The sequence below is a fragment of the Notothenia coriiceps genome, unplaced genomic scaffold, assembly GCF_000735185.1.
Source record: "Notothenia coriiceps isolate Sejong01 unplaced genomic scaffold, NC01 NC01_scaffold00000339, whole genome shotgun sequence".
Taxonomy (NCBI): Eukaryota; Metazoa; Chordata; class Actinopteri; order Perciformes; family Nototheniidae; genus Notothenia; species Notothenia coriiceps.
Window position 1 is genome coordinate 24,703,325 of NW_011333040.1, and position 23,796 is coordinate 24,727,120.

General features: G+C 40.7%; 1 protein-coding gene across 1 annotated transcript in view; it reads left to right on the forward strand.

Annotated features, from left to right (window-relative positions):
* Nucleotides 1-23,796, forward strand: part of LOC104952680 (neurexin-1-like) — a 379,092-nt gene that overhangs the window by 86,059 nt on the left and 269,237 nt on the right. Inside the window, exon 6 of the mRNA XM_010779550.1 lies at nucleotides 15,414-15,715. Within this exon, the coding sequence (XP_010777852.1) occupies nucleotides 15,414-15,715 (302 nt within the window). The remainder of the gene's footprint in view (nucleotides 1-15,413; nucleotides 15,716-23,796) is intronic.

Here is a 23,796-nt window from a genome sequence, read left to right on the forward strand (position 1 = left end):
TGGTCCTAACTACGAAAATTGAAGTTATAAATTTTTAGCAGGTCCCCCTCGAACGGGGCCTGGGGGGATAACTCCCAGGTGTGTGGTGGAATTTTTATCGTGAAATTGGGACGAATGTGGATATACAGCACTCGACTAATAGCTCGGAAGAACATTGTCAGCGCCCATGTAACACAACACGCAAAACCCTAACAACGTCCATCTTTTAAGTTGACATCGCGGCCATGTAATTACCCCTTTGGGATTTACAAGACTCGTGGAAGATACTTTGGGAGTTCGAGGGGTGTCGGTGGTGTTTTATTAGATTACCGTGGGGTGACTCGGACTGATAAACACAACCCCGGCTGAAAAAAAAAAGGAGGTTTCCCCCCGGACTGTCTTTTTCAAACTCTTGGTTACCCAATCAACCATTCCCTCCGTAACCCAGGAGTGTTTCGTTCTTCTTGTCTCTTCACATGTTAGTGTTCAGTCGACTAATAGGAAGAAGTGTTAATTACTGACTTGTAACCGACTGTGTGGCTATGTCTGTGTCACGGTAGTTAATACCACACAACTACCCGCCACATCATGTAGGTAGAATGACACCGAGCCACAGGATAGCCGAACCGGAAAGGTTATCATTGGTGAATCTCCTCATATAACACTGTTGTGTACGGCCGTTGTGTGGTGTTTATTCCGTTTGTGTGTGTTCCCTTAATGTCTCTGGGAGTACGAGGAAACACTTACGAATAATAAGTATCAACGTAATAATTAACTAACCCATAACATTATTGTACATGGGTACATAGCTTACTCCCGATGTTCTTATTCTTACTTATCTTTGACACCTACTAACCTGACCTGCTTATTTCGACTCCAAAATCCTTAATATGGTAAAAGCTATCGTGAAAATTGCGTAATAGGTTTACTACATCAAGGTTTTTTTTTTAAAAAAAAGACGTACCGTATTGGGACCGGAGGTTGTGTTGTATTCCAGGGTCAATAGAAAGTAATAAATACATGAAATTGAGAGTGTAATAATTCACTCGGTCGACTAGTGTCCGAGTTTCTTACCGTTTTACAACCTCTGTTACTTCAGGTCACGGTACCATTGGTCCCTACACTTTCCTACCAGCAATTACGACTGTTCGCGGTCGAAGTCCTCGTCCCGAAAACTTGTATCATTAGTTCGTTTGTACTATGTTGTCCAGAGTGAGGGACTATCAGGTTATCGCTGCCAACCAGTCCCAGGAAACCGCACGTAACACTGCGTGGCTCAGAGGAAGTCAAAGTATGTTGCCTGCGTATCTCGAAAGTTGACTAACGTTACATAAGGGTAGCGCCGCGGGCAGAAATTGACGGCGGCTGATACCGGTTACGCCAGGTGACAACCGCTGTTTGGGCACTAATCAGGAGTTCCAGACCCTAACCTACAACCTCACCGTCACCCCGCTTCAAATGCGACTCGCAGTTTGTCGTGAAACTTTACCTTACCTTGGGTAGCTACCGTGTGCTAGGTTTTGACCCCCTGAGTTGTAAAGAATATGTAGATATATGTAGAATATTCTCTATATTAATCGATACATATATAGCCAAATTTTATTCACGAAGTTGTATCATGTAACGTCTTTTCAACTAACAGTTCAGGGTTTTGTTTGGTACGTTATATAAATCTGAAATTCATGAAACAGTCCGAATTAATAAATAGAAGATCTATGGGGTTTCGTAAAAACGAATGTACATAAATTTTCCCTTTGGATTTCAAATAAAGTGACAAAATTATTCAGGATTAATCAATACAGACAAAACTGTAGGAAGGATAATTATAGAAACATGTAGGCCGTTGTGTAACAAAACAACATTTCTAGTAAATGGCATAGAGAAACCAAAAGATAAATATGGAGATAGTAACTGGAAGATGAAAGGGGATAAAACATACATGAGAATTATAAATTTACAAAAAGTATTTTATATTGGTAAGTTGTTTTGTACGTCGTCTGGAATCCGTTCGTTCCGTCCCCGTTTAGTTCAATAAATATTCATGGCAAGTTGTGCTCCGTTAAGTTTCACGAAAATGTTTTTAACTTTCATGTAATCTTTTTCCGCAAATTTTGTAGTAATTTTCGTTGTGTTATATTTAACGTACTTTAATGAGAATTTGCACATTATTTCACGAAATTGTCATCCCACGCAAGCCAATTTTTTGACAGTTCAAATATCACAATTGTGTTATTTAATATACGACCAAGGCCAACTATCAAATATGACCACCGGGACTTCACGTTCTGTGGGTGTCGTAAAGTCTTTTGTGATGTTCGTAAAGTCTTTTGTGTTGTCGTAAAGTTCTTTGTGATGTCATAAAGTCTTTTTGTGATGTCGAAAGTCTTTTGTGATGTCGTAAAGTCTTTGTGTTGTCGTAAAGTCTTTTGGATGTCATAAGTACTTTGGTGATGTCGTAAAGTCTTTTGTGTTAGTAAAACTCTTTTTGTTATATCGGATGTCGTAAAGTGTTTTGTGATGCCGAAAGTGTTTTTGGGTGTACGTAAAAGCCTTTTGTGATGTCGTAAAGGTGTTTTGCTGATTGTCCGTAAAGTTTTCGTGGTGTCGAAAGTCTTTTGTGATGCGTAAAGTGTAACCTGCCTGTCCCAAAGGAAATCCCTCTTGTAAGAGACAAACACTAACTCTGTCTCGGTCGGTGCTCTTCGGTGACGAGACTAACCAACAAAACACGGTCAGTTTCTTTACTACGAAGCACTAACCAATCGGTGGGTGTCGCGTTGTACAGGGTTGTGTAGTCCCCCGGGGGGGGGGCAATCCCGACATCTGTGACAAACTCAATTTTTCGTAGATAGACACGTGAAACTCTCGTTTTACTTCTCTAGATACCTATGTAGAGAGTTGTGTCTTGACATTTGTCTAAATGATAAAGAAATACCTATAAAATGTTTAGTGAGGGAAAATTTGAAATAAGTAAAAAATTACAGTATATCATAAAGTATGGACAAAAATTAAATAAGAGATTAAAAAAATATTGATATTACTAGTATATTTGCACACGGAGCCTTTATTAACAAATGTAATTACCACTGGTTTTGCAAACTCTGGGTGACTCTATTGTGACTCTCAGGAAATCGAGTGACTCAGAGAGTCAGACTGTCCTCTCCCGAGAGGAGATGAAACAACAACTTTTTTGAGGAATATAGGTAATCGCATCGAGCGATCATGGTCTTCGAGGCTAGAGGCCATGGCTACGCGAGAGAGAGAGCGAGCGCGTGCGTGTGTTCTACCGAGCAAGGTGTGTGTGTGTCTCGGCTCTAAATTACTTTGTGTCTCTGGGTCTGCATTATCATGAAATAGTATAATAACAGCTTTGTTATTAAAAAGTTTTATACTAAAAAAAAAAATTTATTGGTAAAAAGGAGGACCACAGTACGGAGACACAACGTTCTTCTTGTGTATCTTGGTGACGGGATTGGAGTCAAATAGTTGGTGTTAACTTAAGGATTGGAATTGTTTCTGGCATTACATTAGGAGTAAGATTCTACGTTGTTTTTACACAAACGGAATGTTTTTACAGGAGTGAGGCATCACATTTTGAGTTTGTCCCGGAACGTTTCTATGGATCTGTCTATATGTATACAGACACAGGCGACAACACGTGACGTTGAAGATTTCACACACACCGTCGTCGTACACCAACAGTACTTACTATACACAATGTACACGACAGACAGACCATACGGTTCGTGCAGTTCGGACGAATTCTAGCCGTGTCGGGGATATCTCTACCGAATAGTCACTTCCATGTATACCTTCTTGTCAAACGGATACGTCTCAGAGGATGGTGGGGGACAGGCACTTTGAGAGCAAAATGAAGAGATCTATGGATACATCTCTCAACACAGAACTGTAAACAGATTTACTATTTCTTTATGGATATTTTACAAATCACTCCCTTTTAAACTTTATTCATTTTTTAATGTCATATAGTATTTCATACCTGTTTTTAATTTATTCTCTAATTTTTTTATAACTATAATGATCATATAAACGTGTGCCTCGGAAATAATTGTTTACATTAATGGTGACCAAAACGTTTGAGACCCACTGAGATAACACTGAGAGTCCTTTAGCTCACTGAGTCTCTCAGTCTGACAGGAGAGGGCTCTCCTCTACTTTGTTGTTGAAAAAACTCCTTATATCCATTAGCGTAGCTCGCTAGTACCAGAAGCTCCGATCTCCGGTACCGATGCGCTCTCTCTCTCGCTCGCGCACGCACACAAGATGGCTCGTTCCACACACACACAGAGCCGAGATTTAATGAAACACAGAGACCCAGACGTAATAGTACTTTATCATATTATTGTCGAAACAATAATTTTTCAAAATATGATTTTTTTTTTTAAATAACCATTTTTCCTCCTGGTGTCATGCCTCTGTGTTGCAAGAAGAACACATAGAACCACTGCCCTAACCTCAGTTTATCAACCACAATTGAATTCCTAACCTTAACAAAGACCGTAATGTAATCCTCATTCTAAGATGCAACAAAAATGTGTTTGCCTTACAAAAATGTCCTCACTCCGTAGTGTAAAACTCAAACAGGGCCTTGCAAAGATACCTAGACAGATATACATATGTCTGTGTCCGCTGTTGTGCACTGCAACTTCTAAAGTGTGTGTGGCAGCAGCATGTGGTTGTCATGAATGATATGTGTTACATGTGCTGTCTGTCTGGTATGCCAAGCACGTCAAGCCTGCTTAAGATCGGCACAGCCCCTATAGAGATGGCTTATCAGTGAAGGTACATATGGAAGAACAGTTTGCCTATGCAGAGTCTCCTACCACCCCCTGTCAGAGAGAGAGAGAAATAAATCCTTATCTCATAGCGCTCATCTTCCCCTCCATTGTCTTTCTCCCTCCTTCTCCTCTCCTTACGCTCTCTATCTCTGTCTCGTCTTGGAGATATGCTAATCGCTGTGTAAGTATATCCTGTCAAATAATTACCATATATTAAGCTCAACTCATCTTGGCATAATTCCCCCTACTACATAATCGTATTTGGGCTTCTTCCTTTGGAAAAAAGCAGCGGACTGCAGGGACTTACCTTAGGCAAGTTATGGAAGTTCATCGTCATTGATTGATTATCAGGCTCATCAATGTGTTAACAAAATGTGTGTGTGACTTGTAGTGGGTGGGGAAAAGTCTTCATATTGCTCATGTGTGGTTCCGGTTGGTGGATCAACAATAACTATACTATATAAAGTATTTGGTTGCTTCAGGTGCAAATTTGAGACAGGTCATTGAGGCACTCAAGAGGAACTCCGGAACTATACGGACGAGCCTTAACCATTAATCAATCACATTTTTTGTTATATAAAGCAATACCTCAAATTACACATTTGTCTGAAGGGGCCTCGTAGTGTACAAGGAAAAACTCAGAAAGAAACCCAACAATTAACAAGACATTTAAAAAAATGCTTGGGAAAAACAACAGACATGTACAAAATGTGTCAGGGTGTGTGGAAAATGGGACCCAAGTGCAGTTTAAAAAAGGACTAAAAAAGGTAAGGTAACAAAAAGCGAGCTTTATTAACAAAAGCCAAAGGCAGAAAAAACAAGAAACTAATTAACAGAAACAAACCCGGGGAGCACGGCAGACCGGAACAAACNATCAAATGTTGACAATAAAAACCGACCAATAGTCGCGGTAGAGCATTTGCTTGGCACTTCCGGGTATCCACTGGTTGGGGGATATTAACAATACCGTGTAACTGTCTCGTTTGAAGGGACAAAACCGTGATATCTTCACGTCTCCCAGCATGGTAAATCGTCACATGTTCACGTCTTGCCGTGATACGGGGTTGCAAAAAAGAAGACAATGGTAGTATTTTAGACATATGATTATTCACAAATTATTATATGATTTTTAAAGGTCACATGTCATGGCCATTTCCACTGATCATAATTCCATTGTTGAGGTATACTAAAATAGAAAAATACTGCAATTTTCCAAACTGACATTGGTTTCGCATACAGCATCCCTGTAAAGTATGTGTATTCAGCAGTATTCACTTTCTCCACTAAACGGCTCGCTGCAGCTTTCTGTTTTAGAGTTTTGCTCGCTACAGGGTGTACTTTGAGGGTTTTGACTCTGCACACCGTTTACAAAAACTCTAAAACAGAAAGCTGCAGCGAGCCGTTTAGTGGAGAAAGTGAANACAGGTTTATGATATCACTGCCCCGTCTGGATCTGACTTTAATTACATTTGACTCAAGTGTTTCGTCAACTTAATGTGTTGCTTAAAATAATACTTCTGCATACAGTATGTGACACTGTGAGTGTTGCACGGCCAGATACGGCTCAAGAAGCTGACTCAGATAAGGAAATATGATACATTATGATGTGATATGCTGCGGATTGTACTGCTACTTTGATCCGGTTACTTATGTTGTGGCAGATATTTAATTAAGCTTTCTTAACGCTAATGTTATAATAGTCAGATTGCTCTGAAGATGGGAGGTGATATTCTATTAATGTTCACGTTCACAAAGTCGGTGATTTTTGCCGGCCGTCTTTCCTGCAACGGCAGTTTTTCTGTATTTCCTTTCTCCTGTAATATGACTTGATCGCTTTAAACTCTGCACACTGAGCTCTGATTGGTCAGCAGGCAGTGCTTTCACTGAGTTGAGCTCTTAGCCTGCAACCTAACCTGCTCCGGGGCAGGTTAGCCGCTCAGCATAAGTTACCATGGAGATCTAGCCTGCTAAAAAGAGAACCAGCGTCGTAGGACCGGAAACCCCGAGTTTTCCCTGAAGTTAGCCGGCTAAGCAAAAATCCTGCTTCGTAGTACAGGCCTCTTGTGTCTTGTCTGATCCTACTCCCTGTGTTTGATTTCCTGTCGTTAGTTTCCCTCCTGTGTCTGATTGTGCCTCATTGTGTTCACCTGTTGCCCTTGTGTTTCTGCCTCCCCTGCCAGCTGTGTCTTGTCCTGTGATTACCCTTCTGTGTATTTAGTCTTGTCTTCCCCTGTGCTCCATGTCTGTTCGTCATCATTTCATGTCCCTGTCACCTATGCTTGTCCGTGTCTCCTGCCTTCCCATTGACTTACATGGGGAANGTAACACACGTCCAAATATCCACTGGCTTCAATTTCCAAGAAAAATATGCTAAACATGGTACCAGCTTTTTTTTAACTTTTAACGTGACTTGTTTTTCTAAATCTCAACGCTGTGGACCTTTGTTTACCCTTCAGGCAGAAGAGTTTTTATTGAAGGTCACATGTCATGGCCATTTCCACTGATCATAATTCCATTGTTGAGGTATACTAAAATAGAAAAATACTGTGCAATTTTCCAAATTCACATTGGTTTCGCATACAGCATCTCTGTAGTATGTGTAAATACCCTAAATGGGTATTCAGCAGTATTCACTTTCAAACCCAGCCAAACTCAACCTGAACACACACAAAGTCACAGCCGGAATAAAAACAATAAGTGTGGCTTGATATTGAGTAAGAAAAAGGTTTATAGGTTGATAAACGCCGTGAGAATGGGTCTGCAGAGAGAATCTCGCGCCATCCCAACTGTCTGTTATCAGCCTGCAGCAGGGAGCAGAAATCGGCAGGGCTGCCTGCACTGAGTGTGTGTGTGGATTGGTCAATTTGGACCAATCAGCGGGGGCTTAACGTAACGGCTCCGCGGACGTAACGTAACGGCTCCACGGATTGGCCCATTTAGTTCCGGGTACGAGCTTTCGTAAGCACGTACCCGGAAGAATCAAATGGATGATGACGTCATGATGACGTTTCACCAACGAGGCGTTTTGGGGAGGTATTTTCTGTTTTAGAGTTTTACTCGCTACAGGGTGTACTTTGAGAGTTTTGACTCTGCACACCGTTTACATGCAGACAAACCTTCATAACACACAAGGGGACGGGTAATAACCGGAAAAGCATTACATGTGACCTTTAATGGTAGGTTCCACATCCCCAGTGTAATTCAACAGGAGGCTGTTGAGTGTTTTCATGAAGGCCAATTAAGTTCCAAAAAGGACTATCTGCCGTTGTTTTTGACTAAACTATCGTTTGCTTCGATTTAACTGTAAGTACGTTACATTATACGAGCGTACAGCTTAGTAAAATGTTTGTCCATCACTTTAAAATTCTACGCTTGCTTAATTTCATGTCGGCTACCGCTAGTCATGCTAATTAGTCACCTGTGCACAGTCCTCAATGGGCCTTTTCCCTATCATTTCTTTACGGTTGTTGCACTCACATTATAGTAATAATTAGTCGGCAGTTATGTCTATTTGTTAATACTCGTGTCCACAGTCATGCTTTTTAAAATAGGGACTTATTTTTTACGTTTGTTGCTGCCTGCTTTGATAAATGAGTTGATGCTTGGCTGTTAGCTAGCCCTAAGTAGGGTGGTTTAACTGAACTATAAGTAGCTAGCACTATATACTTTGTTCAGGCTATTTGACATGAAGGAAAAGCAAAGGTTATATTGATAACATAACGTTGGCTCAGTTATATTAGGTTAGCAGTGAGCCAGCATGCTTGTGCAGCTACTCAGTGAAATGCAGCCATCATTAGTGTTGTTAAATACACCTGTGCTCTTCCTTCTATGAAGAGGGAGATATCCTGTGAGAAAGGTGTATTGTTGTTGTTTTTTAGTCAAATAAAGGTATTTTTTCTTATCACCGTCTCAAACCAGGTGTTCATTTATACGTCAGTTTTTTCCTTGAACTTCTTTACTATTTGTAATATTTGTATCAGTCACTTCAGTGGTTATTTTTCTGAAACCTGATTGTATGTGAGTCTCTAGCCTTTCTCTTTTAGCGGCTCTAAATGAGCTTTTACTGTACATGTACAAGTGTCATTTTCTTACACCATAGGCCTATGAGTAAAATATGTAATTGTTTGATTAAATTTGAAAATGTAAGCAACATATTAATGTATTATTAACATAGTCATTATTAGTATTACATTGAATAATAATGAATATTTGTCATTTGAAAATGTGCTGTTTGTCAGAGTTGTGTTGGCTTAACCATAACACACTTTGTTATGTTTAATTTAAATTAACTATTTGAATGCTTACATGTACACTTACGCAATGACTGAAGGTTTGCACAATATGAGACACATGTTCCAATTGATGCCTGGTTTTATATTTAATGACAAGCTGAAAAGCCAATTATGAGCAAATTGACTATGGACGAAGTGCTTCTGCAAACTGACATCAGGAGAGGGGACTTTTTCTGCACAGCAAGAAACCCTTCATACTGTGAATCTAAATGACACTGTACGTTAAGCTAGCACAGTATGGTGTCTGACAGAACTTAGTATGTGTATGTCTCATCCTCACATGCTGACTCCTTCACTTATACGCCCAGATACGTCATACTGAGCTAATTGATGCTTTTTCCGCCTGTTCTTACTACTCTGTCGACACAATAATATGCTCACATAAAAATAGACTTTATATGAAATACAAATATCACAATTTGGGAGTGCCTAACTTGCGGGCAGGGAGCCGTTCGAGACATTTTATTAAGTATTTTCAATGGTGTGATAATCATGTAAAATATTATGTTCTCAAAGAATGTAGCACTTCAGAAACTCTCCTCCCTGTCACCCCGTAAGAGGCTTAAGCTGGCTTCATGACGCTAACTTCCTATCATTTTAATAGGCTGCCAGACACTTACTTCTGTATCATTTTAATAGGCTGCCAGTCAAACAAGGAAACGGAGAGTGAATGGGTGAAATACAGTGTCACTCACAAACCATTGACACAGGCGATTAAACAACATTGCATGGCTTAAGCTCCAATTTATTTGCCACATTTTGTCCTCAGAAATCCACAGGTACTTCTTTGGAAGGGCATCTTACTTTTTCCAGACTTGTGAACTTCGTATAAACCTTTGAAAATGGAGCATGGCACAACAGGCTTGTTTTACCTCAGCATTTTACAGAGAGCTGGGTATTTATTGTGCTGCGAGAAGGGTGGGGGTTAGTGAGGTATCTGACTGCCATGAACAAGACAAGACTATTGGAGATGGGCAACATCATTATGGTGTCTGTTTTAGCAATGCCCATTTTACCTGCTGCTCCAGCTCCTTGAAATAGACATGGGTAAGGCTTGTTTTATGTAGTTCTGTGATGTGTAATGTGTAATGTGTGAATATAACAAAAAGTGTATCTCAAGCCGGTTTCTCAAACTTACCTACCCCTCCTTTAATCTGCCAAAAAGGCCACATTATTAACCCGAAAGTACACAAAAAGCACACTTCAGATACTCAAGGTCCTTGAGATGCTTCACCCTTTGAAATTTCACCGATATTTGTTACTGTTCTTCAACAAAACGTTCACATGTAAGAGCTTTATCTCTCATTCAGAACAATGGAAACCTTTGATCTCTGGACACCTCATTAGCTCAAATATAAACACCTGTGTCATGGAACACGATGATGTCATAACTCCAACTGCATGCTCTGAGCAGCAGACTTCAGATAATGGTTAATGGTCCTGCCCTCAACAGCTCTACGTCAATTATGGGGTGTCATCATATGCCGTTTCCGTGGAAACGCATCCCTCGACATAAAAGGCGATGTCGCTATACCTATGACAATGTTCAAAAAGTGCTCAAACTTCACATGTGTGCTAACAGTCCAGCCGTGAAGACATCTACGGGACATGCCGTTGCCATGGTAACATAAGGCTCGCCATGAAACACGGTTTTCTCATAACTTCAGTGAAAATGCTCCAAACAACCCAAAACTTCACAGGTTCGGTAACGATGCAGCCATCAATACATTTAAGCGTATTATGGGATGTCATCAAATGCCAATCTAAATTCTTCACTTTCTTCTTACACATTACATTTCAGCATAGCAATTCAGTGTCAGCTTTTCAGCATAAAGCATTCCCACTAGCAATTTCTTCAGGAATTGCATTCTCTAGTTTTTTCTAGTATCATACATGTGCAAATAGTTCCAGTGGTTTAAAAACACACTAATGTCTCTATATTAAATGATAAATAATGTTATTTTTCTGTCATTTTCTATCATTTGATCTTAAGTTTGCCCCTGCAATATTTAACAAATGATGTATTCCTTCCTTACCTCATCAGATCCTCATATCACTTATTTGAATAATGCCAATTACATTCAAAACTACTCCTGACGTTAATTCCATAGGTAATTTTTCACATATCCTGCCGGCCTTGTGTTGTGGTTTTATGTTGACAGGCAGCCTACTCCCCTGGGTGCAAGCTCATTTAAAAAGAAGCCATAGAGTTCCAGATGCCAGATTAGTGTCAGGGCAAAGTGACTGATGGGAAGCTGGTCGCTCGGCCACATGCTGGCACTGTTGTACATATGCTCGTGCTTATGGCCTCCTGGTGCTTCATAACAAATGAGTGATTTGTATCTACATACTTAGTTAACTGACGGTGAAACGTTCCTTTTACTGCCTCTGATATTGATGCAGTGATGCATACCTAGCTGTTTGTAGTAGCTTGATGCAGCAACATAGGCCAACATACCACCTTGACTCTTTGTGACACTAATTTAATTTGAGTGGCGAATAATTGTATTACTTCCATTAATATGTGCAGTTAGTTCCGCACCACAAACACAAATGTAATGTGACCATAGAGAATGAGGTTCCTGAATGGCACTAACAATTGCATGCTATTGATTAACAATTATTTATGGAAGAGGACAATATCCTATCTGTCAAAGAGGTTATGGGAAAATCAGTGTAAAAGCACAGTTACATTTATTATGGACATTATATTTATGTCATACATTTAAGGAAAGAATAACTTCAAATATTCTATTCGTAAGATTTTACAACTTGTGATCATCTTGTTTAAAAGTTGTTGTCAGGGAAGACAGTGATATTCTTTTTTATTCTTTTTAGTTGTTTCTATTTATGGCCCTTCCTTAGGAGCTACTCTTTCACTCTGTTCCTGTCTTTCCCTGTCCTCTGTCCTCTGAAAAAGACTATGGATCTTATCCATGGTCACAGTGTCATGACTCAAGGGCATTAAGGTGCCGGCCTCTTGCTGTAGTTTGATTGACTGTAGTGTAGACCATAGGATAGCTCAGAGAGACAAGTGGGATATGCCCAAATACCCAGGAGAACACAATGACAAAACAGCATGCTTCTTCCAGCTCAAAAAGTTTTTTATCTCTAGGAAAATAATACATCTGAGTGACACATGCTTAATGTTAATACTGCAGACTGCCGTGTCTGCTGTGACCCTGTGTCTGAAAGAGAAGCACAGGTGTGTATACTACAAGCAGTTCCATTGCTATGGTCTTTCTTTCAAGGCTCAGGAATTACACACTGACTGCACAACATATTCATATTCACTGCACTCTTTGCACAGAGAAGTCTAATGAGGTGAATTCAGGTGGATGTCATTATCCCTTTCAAGCATGTGTAAAGGGGATAATTGTCAAAATTGTCAAATTTTACTTTCAGAATGTGCTTACTCCCCAAGGGGGTGGGGCAATTAGATTTAGTGCTTATTTTACACGATCCTGCTTTAAATCTGGCATGTGTGTGTTGAGCTACACACCAGTGTGCGGCTCAGCTGTCTACAGTTGTTGTGCATTCGTCTATATCATGGTGAGGGTGCTGCTGCCAGTCACTGTCATGTTTAATATGAGAAGTAGAACGTGTTATACATTACATTAAACTTGAAGCATAGGCTAATTGTCGGCACATTTATTTTATTTTAGTTTTTTTTGTTGTTATTTAATTCCACCTGGCTTCACAGCTTTCAGGTTCTTTCAACCCTTGCAACACTTTTTGAATCTTTACAAGTGCTTGGAGAGAGACATTACTTTGGACCCCTTTTACATTACACATGGACATTTTACCTTTTTTTATATACAATATCAATGAATTCATTGTAGGAGAAAGTCAATTTAGGAACCCACAGGTGTCTGAAGAGCTGCTGGGAAGCTTAGTGGGAGGCCCTTTCTGTTGCCTTTTGGGCAGTGGCACCACCATCTTACTCGTAGCTTATTTTAAAAAATGGGCATCATTAGCTGAGCAGACAGCGAGCAGGTAGCAACATGAGACGGCACAAACCTGTCAATCTAAGCATCCACATCCCAAATAATGCCTTCATGTTGGTATTGGTTATAGATACTAAAACCTTATTTTAGTCCAGGCTCTAAGCACGTTTATTTCTATCCAAATATGTAAAGACATCTTAAAGGAGCCATCTGTGAGCTGACTACCATTACAGGCCAGATGGACCATTACAGGTGTTTGACTTTGCTCAGAGCTTTATGGTGAAATGCCTTGAAAAGCTTAAGCTTTGAATACTTTGCAAAAGTCAATATTTTTTTAAATAATGTATCTTGTGTCTTTAATAAGTTAGTTATTAGAACAATCCTGTCACTTTAACTCCCCTCAGGACTAGCGTTTGGCATTTGGATTTAACACATGTTTCCCCCCTTCTTTTTAATATATTGCAGCTAAGTGCAGACTGATGTTCACATAGTTCTGCTTCATTTATACCTGCGTTTGTGGAGCCATACTGCCAGTGTTTGAATGGAAATAGGATTCTCTTAGGAGATATATGCCCTGCACTGAAACTGCCTCTGGGTTGAACCCTAAGTGTTGTAAATTCCTAACAGCACCCCTGCTGAACACACACAATTCATTCTCCATTGGTTAGGGGAATTCACCGAAGTGCAGGCATGGGGATATTTGTAGAAAGAGAGATGAGAATGACCGAAAACTATTGGCTCTATTTGTTATGTGGCCACTGAGTTTGTGGAGCAGGGATGGGTGAGTTTAGTGAAGAGGGTAGAAGTCTCTCATTTTCACTGATAGGCGGCTCAGACATTGAGGGAATGACCAAAGAGTGGTAAGATCCAGCCAACTTCAATTACGACCTCTTGCAGTTTTCCCAGAGGTGCACTATAGTGCCTTTTAAGGGGGAATCAATGAAGTGACAAATTGTTGTGGACAGCAACCCCTTTTAGTTGTTGTGTTGTTGTATCCATGCCTGGGTGCTACTCTAAGTATTCTGGGTGTGTGTGTATTTTCAATGTGTGGCTGAGTTTGTTTGGCAAGGATATATAAATACGCAGCACTCCTCATTTATGATAATTGAATGCATTAGTCCATTTGTGTTTTGGTGGTTTATTTTCCGCTAGTGGCTTTAATGGCTTGTTATCTGTCTAAACCTGTTTTTAAACGCTTTCTAATGGGTGTTCACATGCATCACCCTCTGATGCTCAGTGCCACTTTTTATCTCACAATAACAGTGTACAATTTTTCTCAACGTTATTTTAGCTTTGGCTAGCTCCTGTAATATCTGAGCAGGGCTATTGAGTGCTGACATGCTCGTATTTATTGAGAAATGTATGAAGCTGAACTAATTGAGTGTTTTTTTTAATGGTGGGAGAAATCCATATGAAGCTGTCACAGTAATTGTTTCCGATTGAACAGTCTGAGAGATATATGACCAGGACACTGAATAAATACTAAACTAATTAGTTTATTCTATTCATTTACTATTACTTTTCTTTATACTACAGATATGGACTTTAGAATAGGCAATGCATACAATATGTCAAACTGTTGCCCCCACTAATTAACACAAGCCACCCTTTTTACATCGAATTGTATTACACACAGTCAACCCCAAGGCAACACAAGTGAATCCCCATAGAGTATTACTTATGGTTTTCCATACAGTTCTTGTTTAGCCTGATGACTTTTTTTGCTCTAAAGTGTCAAATTGTTTTCTGACTGAGGAGTTATGTTTGCTTTGATTGTTTGAGTTTCAGTACTGTTGGAAATGTGTGTTTGCACGTCTCTGTGTAGCTGGCAGATGTGTGTGTAGACCTGGTGTCAATAATGCATATCACATAATTGATAATACATGCAGCATATTCGATATAATGTGCTTGCACTGTATGTTGCTTTTATATTGTTTCATGCATGTATCTCTAATCATTGTGTATGGATGAGGTGTTGGGACAGACATGCTGACAGATGTTTACTGTTTTAAAATCTTCTCATGAGGTTGGTTTGAATAAACAGCAAGTTTTGTTGGCATACGGTTTATGCATACTGTACGCATCTTCAAATGTGCCATGTAATGCAGCGTGTAGTTCCCAGTTGTATAATACTGCATATGTAATTAGTACACATTTATTAAAAGTGTCACAAAAAATAAGTATGTATGTTCTAGCATTGAAAGCAGTAAGCATTTTAATATTTATTCCATCATATTTGAGCTTGCCATATCAACTATTGAAAATATCAAATTCAACGTGTTATTCTTAACGCACATTTTTAGATGTTTTTTCTGATTGTTTATGACAGCTTCCCAACAGGCACACAAGAGTCCAGGATATTAATGCAACACATTTCTCTTTCTTTGTCTCTCCAGGAAAAGAAGAGCATGTCGCCACCTTCAAAGGATCTGAGTTCTTCTGCTACGACTTGTCCTTGAACCCGATTCAAAGCAGCAGTGATGAAATCACGTTGTCATTCAGAACCCTGCAGAGGAATGGACTGATGCTGCACACGGGCAAATCAGCTGATTACGTCAACCTGGCCCTGAAAAATGGGGCTGTCTCACTCGTCATTAATTTGGGGTCTGGAGCCTTTGAAGCTCTTGTGGAGCCAGTCAATGGGAAATTTAATGACAATGATTGGCATGATGTCAAAGTAACAAGGAATCTACGTCAGGTAACAGTACAGAGGGTGACGCAGAGACTCAGTAAATGAATCAAAAATAAATGCACTTAAATCATTACCATCATACAATATATTTTCTTTCCAGACATTGTAATTGGATTGCTTAATTAAATCATGGTGGTGTGTGGTAGAGACAAAACAGAACCACAAGTGAGCAGGAACATCTAGAAGGAAATAGAACAAGACCTCTATTGAGTTAGGAATTGAGGGGGAAACAAAGTAATTGCTTTTAAACATCAACCGTATAGCACTCAGACCCGTTCAGATGTTTGACAACAATATAATCAATCTACCCTTTTCAATCTAACGTATTTGCCCCTAAAATAAACTTTACGTTTTTGGGAAACTATTATATAGATCTAAACTCTTGTCAGCTCCTTGGGAAAAGACTATCAGTATTTGTGGCTTTCAACCCAAGCAGCCTGTTACTCCATTTTAATTAATGTTAGCCACCACTCAGTGGTCAGTGGTTGGTTGGAATTCCACTTCCCTGCTGCCTAAAAGCTTCAACAACTAGAACTAGGTCCTGACCAGTGCTTCATTGTATGTTATGACTCACTCTTTCAAATATATATATTACAATGGGATATGGGGTTTCCTCTATGGGGTCTTATGGTTGCTGGTGAAAGACTGGGGGATCCTTGGGAAACAAACTGTGGGATCTAGCCCCAGGTGCAGAAACCACTTTTATTGGTGTCCTTTGCGTTGCATACCCATAGGCCATTAAAGGTAGGGTAGGTAAGAATGTAGAAACCAGCTCGAGTGCGCTAGAATTTGAAACTACGCAGCCGAAAAAAATCTGCCCCTTCCTTCAGACTTCCTTACAGAGCCCCTCCTCCAACACACACGAACGCGCACATGACCAATGAGGGCACGAGATAAGTTTGTGCACAGATGGAAGGCTGACAGGCAGGTAGGCCATCCAGTTATTTTAGCCGGGCCGGCTCAGATGATTGGTCGTGCTTTTTACAGCGCCACGGCTTCCACAGATTAAATATTTGTATGTATTTATTGTCAAAGCATTTAATATATTCATTGCTATCGGGATGTTAAGAGCATTCCATGGAATATAACAAAAAGTGTTTCTGAAGTGGATAGCAATGAATATATTAAATGCTTTGACAATAAATACATACAAATATTNTTTGTTTTTGCTCCCATTTTTCATGAGATGAACTCAAAGATTTAAAACATTTTCTATTTACACAAAATAACCATTTCTCTCAAATATTGTTCACAAATCTGAAAAAATCTGTGATAGTGAGCACTTCTACATTACATTACATGTTACTTGTTAGACACTTTTATCCAAAGCGACATACATACTCAATACTGTGGGCAATCCCCACAGGAGCATTTTGGGGTGAAGTGTCTCAGGTACACAACAACATGCTGGCTGCAGTTGGGTTTGAACCTGTGACCCCCTGATTCCAACACCAAGGCTCTATCCACTGCGCCACACTTCTCCTTTGCCGAGGTAATCCATCCCACGTCACATGTGTGGCATATCAAGATGCTGATTAGACAGCATGATTATCGAGTGGCCCATGGTGGTGGTGGGGTTATGGTACGGGCAGGCATATGTTATGGACGATGAACACAGGCCACTCGATTCACAACATTACCCTAACCATAACCCTAACCCTAATCCTAACCCTCACACCAGATACTGACTTGTTTGGACCCCCCAGACCCCCCATAAAGCAAAAAGCATGTTTCAGAGTGGCCTTTTATTGTGGCCAGCCTAAGGCACACCTGTGCAATAATCATGCTGTCTAATCAGCATCTTGATATGCCACACCTGTGAGGTTGGATGGATTATCCCGGCAAAGGAGAAGTGCTCACTATCACAGATTTTTTCAGATTTGTGAACAATATTTGAGAGAAATGGTTATTTTGTGTATATAGAAAATGTTTTAGATCTTTGAGTTCATCATGAAAAATGGGAGCAAAAACAAAAGTGTTGCATTTATATTTTTGTTCAGTGTAGTAATGGGATGGCAGAAATTGTAAAAAAAAGAAGATGCTTGAAAGAGCTCACACTTTCAGGCAGTATCCCTTCAAGTAATGCATGGTGTTGTACTGGGTGGTACAAAAAGTTTAGAATGTTGTCGGCCACAGCCAATGCCCTCACCACCAGCAGATATAGGTTTTAGACATTGTTAGACGATATTGCAAGCATTTGTGTACAGTAGGCACTAACTGCAATCCAAATGTGTATTTATGCATGAAAAACAAAGTGGACCTTTAACTACATTTTTGCTAGCAGCTGTAAATGTAAATATATGAATAAGTGTTTTGTTGTCTGGTTAGTAGTCGAGGTCTCTGGTTTTATGGCCTTCCAAGACAAATTCAGGCGCACTGTTACCCCAGTGCCAATGACAGTGTCTTGTTTCTTGTGCCAGCCTCAGCGGGCACCGGTCATCGGCTCGCACCCCATGCCCGGGGTCTTTGCAAACTCCCCCATGTGCATATGCTCCGTATGGTTCAAGCGCCGACGCCAATTTTCCACCATCTGCCCGTGCCCTGTACTTACACACAGAGGCGAGGTCTCTGCTGGATAGCGACCGCTACCCTTCACCTTGTCGGAGCAGAGACATTTCAAATGTTAACCTGGAGTAGGAGTACAGAGCTAACAGTGCAATCTGCTCATGCTGAAGGGCGCTGCACAAATTCACCTCTACCATTTCATTTTGTTTCCCTTTTCGTTCTCCCTGCTCTCTCTTTCCCTCTCAGTTTCCCCGCCTACCATGCTTCCCTGCTTCTCCCCACTCCTCCTTTTCTTCCTCTGCCTTCCCCCGTCTACCTCTCTTCATCTTGCCTTCTCTCTGGCTCTGTGCTCCCCCCTTGCTCGGTCTTGCAAATGGCTGCCCGCCAACGGTTTGTCTGAGGAGAAAACCGATTTGAATGAAGAATGGAGACAAAAGAGGGAACAAAGAGGCAGTAAAAGGCGCTAAACACAAAGAGACGTATGCCTGTTGGAGATGCACAGTTTTGTGTGTTTTTTTATGTGTCTTACTGTACAGTGGGCAGCAGTCCAAGACTAGAGAGTAATCCTTTACTCAGGCTTTACCACTGGGGATGTCAGGAATAAGTAAATCATGATGATGCATGCACTGTGCTGACGACACGTACGCGTGTTCAAAGAATATCTAGGGCGTGCAGATGTGCCAGAACCCTGCTTCTGCAACATCAGGACGCAGTTTACGATGATAGGCAGATACACACACAGACGTACATACATACACACACACACACACACACACACACACACACACACACACACACACACACACACACACACACACACACACACACACACATGTAAAGCCATGAAGGGAAGGCCAGATAAGCAGATTATTTGAAGGAGGCATTATTCGCCGTATGAATGCAATAATTGGTTTCATTATTTGGTGGGATATTTCAGCAACACTAAATAAAGCATTAGATAGTGTTTGGTTCCCCAAAGCAGGCCGGAGTTGTACACTTATTGCTCGCCCACCATGGGCCAATGTTTACATGATGTGTTTTCCAGCTCTTATCTCAAATTGCAGAGAACACGGCGGCTTCTGCTTTATTAGTTTTAAGGTAGTGTTTCAGTCAAACAATTCACCATCAATGATGTGTGGTCCATTTCTTCAACCGGTGTGTATGTGTCCTGCTTTATGTTCATGTATATCCTCTCTGTCAGGGAAACAGTGGTGGGCGGGTTGAGAGGTGGAGAAGCCTACTTTAACGGTCTTTTGAAGGAGATAAATGGCTTACAGATGGCCCAATCAATATATTCAAATGAGACACAGAGGCTAGCAATGAGCATTGAGCAGAGACTTGGGGATGGGGAGGGGGGGGGGTGGGGGCTGCAACACCTCAGGTCATGGCTAGACCACTCAGCAAAGATGCAACCTCTGACCTGGACTCAATTTACATGTCCGTGTGTTCACAGTGTGAAAGAGTTCAGATAATGAGTAATCTGAAATGAATACATAAAAAATGAAATGTGTATGTGCTCATAAGGAATTACCTGGTGCTTACACGCAATCAATGATAATTAACGGTAGAATATAACAAATACGTAAACATTTAAAATGACGCTACATGAGGTGGTCGGTAGTAGATAATCAGCCACCACAGGTAGGATAAGTGTTGGTCAGGGCAGCATGCAATGTGAACAGGGAGAATTTAAAGAGAGAATCGTTCATTTTGGGACACTTACTGAATAATGGCTGACACCCTGTCCAAAATGTTCCCTTTTTCATGTTGACGGTCGAATCTGCTAATATACTCACAGAAACTGAACCAAAGACTCTTTGATTAACAACCTTTAGCCAAAACCAGGACTCTATGGACTCTTTTTGAGGGTCTGTTCTGTACTGGACTGTAATCTATTCGCATGACTTTAGGTAAGTCCAAAGGGTTAAACAATCTAAAGACATATGTATTGTTGCCTTTAACAATTTAAATTGATTTGTAATGCTAGCCAAAGAACACAAAACACTAGTAAAGCAGTAAAGCATGGATGGCAGATATGGGGTTGCACTACAGAAGAGCAAATAGTTGTATAAATGATAGCTCTATAGATCCACTGCATGTGTTTTCTCTTTGGACTTTAGTTTCTTCAGCATTTATAATAAATAAGAAAATAACTCCTTCTTTGATCCACATTCTGTCTAAGAAAAAAGGAACGTCTGTTATTATACACAGGATCCGCTATCATGTTCCATAAGGTTTCGAGCCTAAAGATAATGAAAGGAGATAACATAAGATAATGCTAGAGAGAATAACCCATATCCCAAGAGATAAAGTTGTTTACTGACAAAAGCAGCTAGTTGAAAAATGGTTAGGGAGTGATTCGGCCAATACGGAGAAGAAAAAAAAGATAGGATAAACGAGAAAGGGGGGTTGGATGGCGGGGGAGAGGGTGTGGACACATGCCCAGTCCAACCAGCGCCTTAGGGCATTGGCATTGGAGGGGGGGGGATTCCCTGGAGGGGGAAACATGGCTTTCCAGTCTGGAGATAACATCCTCCTCAGGAGAAACATACAAATCCACCAAGACATTACCCAGGTATTTTATCATGCCCTATCAGATCCCATTCTCCCTTATCACGCTTTACACACACTTAAACACGGATACCCATTTCTGGACACATTGCTCACATTCAAATATAAAGTGAGGAAAGGAAGGGACACATTCTGTAGAAGATGGAAAACCTCTGCTAGATTTCTTGTTTATTTTTTACCAGAGCTTCATCATTTCAAAGGAGCAATAAGAAAACTTCTTGGACTACGGATAATGGGATTTATTTTTAAAAATACTACCACTAATGTTTCTATTGTGAAAAAAAGCAAGGTGATCATGTCTGTTTGTTAAGTAATGTTGTTGCTAGATCACCCAATCTGCATTACAAAAAACAACATCCTGGTTACTCTGAATCATTTCCCAGATAATACTATAAACATATATGATAAGGGTTTTTCCTGTTGTCAGGAGAAGGTACTGAAAACAGCCAGGTTGCTCCAGAATTCTTTTTTACCACTCGACACAAGAATTCTTCTTTGTTAAAACTTCACACAAATCCAGAACCATCGGCATTGTTTGATGATAAAACTGCCCCACAAAATTATCATCTGCCAAAAGATTGTAGGTCAACATGGGTCACTCTATGAATGAACCTACAATAATAACATTTTCTGTGAACGTACAGTGTGTTGGAGCGCTAGCCAGTTAGAAGTGTGAGTGCTACAGAAGTAAACAAAGGAGTACAATGGAGGAGTTTCCGGCAGGGGGGGAGTTTGTGCGAGAGGAACTCCCTTTAACATGAACTTTGGGATTTTAGCCTTTGCAGACCATTTACATGTACTAAGACCTATACTGTATATCACACTACAGGAAACAGAAAACCCCAAAAAAGTATAAAAGGGCCTCTTTAAATCTTTGTTCCTTTGTTTTTAGTCTGGAATATTTGTCCCTCTTGGTGTTGCAAATGAAGATGCTGTGACGCAAGACACATTTCAGACTTGGTCTGACAACAAAGTAATCATAACGTATACTATATTATACCCAGAGGAGCATACAAATATGAACACAAGTGCGATCAAGCGAGTCTGTGCTGTACTCACTGTCTGAACAGCTTTCTGTGCTTTGTTTACCTGCTCTGCTGCCTCATTCTCACTGTAATATAACCACCGAAAATAAACATCGACATTAAATATAAAAATCTGTTTGTCATGAAATGTGTTTTCAGTCAGACCAACATATACAAATATAGTGGTGGATGCTGGCTTAGAATGAGGCTGGAATGGAACCACTATTTCTGAGGGCCCTTGAAAATATCAAATGTGTTGTGCATGGACGTGCCTAAGGGCTTGTGTGTGTATTTACGTGTGTGTGTGTGTGTGTGTGTGTGTGTGTGTGTGTGTGTGTGTGTGTGTGTGTGTGTGTGTGTGTGTGTGTGTGTGTGTGTGTGTCATCACAGTTTGTCATCAGGTCAGCATTAACAATAGTCCTTTTTGAAAGAATAAAGGCTCCCTCCCGCACACCACACACCCTCCACGCCTTCCCACCGATCACCCAGCAGTGTGCTTGTGGCTTTAGTCTATCCTTGACCCTTGACCTCAGGTATAGCCAGGTGGTGACCATGACCCACATGCCTAAACTACGCATATTTACTCGGATGCATGTATGTACATACATATGCGCATGTGATTATTTAAGTCCTACGTCTGCGTATGAATGTGTACTTTGTGTTATTAAACACAACTGTGACTGCACATGCAACACTTGACCCCTTGACCCCCTTAGACCCACTTAGCACGCAAACACACACATGCATGCACCCCTGCACGCCGCACGCATACATATACACACACACTCACACACACACGCACATACACACACATGCAAACACTTTATTATTGATATCATCACTACATCATTTGATTGATACCTCTCATCAAGGACCCAAATGCCAATAATAGTTTGATTTATTCTTTTTTGAAAGAATTTTCATAACACGTAAAAAAAATACACACACATATACAATACACACTGTCCATAAAGAACACACACCCTCTGAAGGGTTTTTAAAAAATAGCTCATGTGGGAAAACAGTGTCCATTTGTCTTTGGGCTAATATGAGTGTGGCTGCATTAGAGACAAATAGCATCCACTTCCATTTCCTTTATCATTGTCAGGCCAATTAATAGGCCAAGGATCCAGTTAGTGTGTCACTAACACACACACACACACACACACACACACACACACACACACACACACACACACACACACACACACACACACACAAGGAAAGCTCTTTGCTGCTGACCTTGGCTGTTGATCCCAACACAAAAGGCCCCAGAGATGGATGCCTCGGCGGAGAGCACTGGCTCCGTCGAAGAATACCATGTAACCCCCCATCCCCCCAAAACACACAAACATGTATTTGTATTGCAGCGTTGAAGCTCAAAAGCCAAAGTTATTTAAGACAGTGGCACGGTTTAGATTTTAGGAAGCTTCACTCCAGATACAAGGGTGTCAGCCTTCACACAGCTGTGCATCCCCAGCGAGATTCACTGCTCTCTGATGTCAAGCTGCACTGAGAGCGATGGAGAACCTCTCCTGGCTCTAATGACACCCAGCATTTATCAGCCATGTAGATTACAATGTCACTTGAGTGTCATCTGGAGGACAGATCCAGGCTGGGAACCATGCACAGACACACACACACACACACACACACACACACACACACACACACACACACACACACACACACACACACACACACACATTCAAACAAACCGCAATTCCTAGGTTTCGGACTTCCAGAGATTTGGGGAATAAAGATGCATTGATTTAGAATAATAGTTTACACAAACAACACATCCCCATCTAACATGCTCCTATTCTTGGTATAGGTTCACTTAACATAACTTACTTTTGTCATGGTTTTGGATTTTTGTTTTCATTTTCCACCTTTTGTTTTGAAATGTTTTCCTCCTTGGCCCTTTCTCATTTCATCAAATCCCCCTCCTCGACTCCTCGACTCCTCGGTCCTCCGGTAGTAACC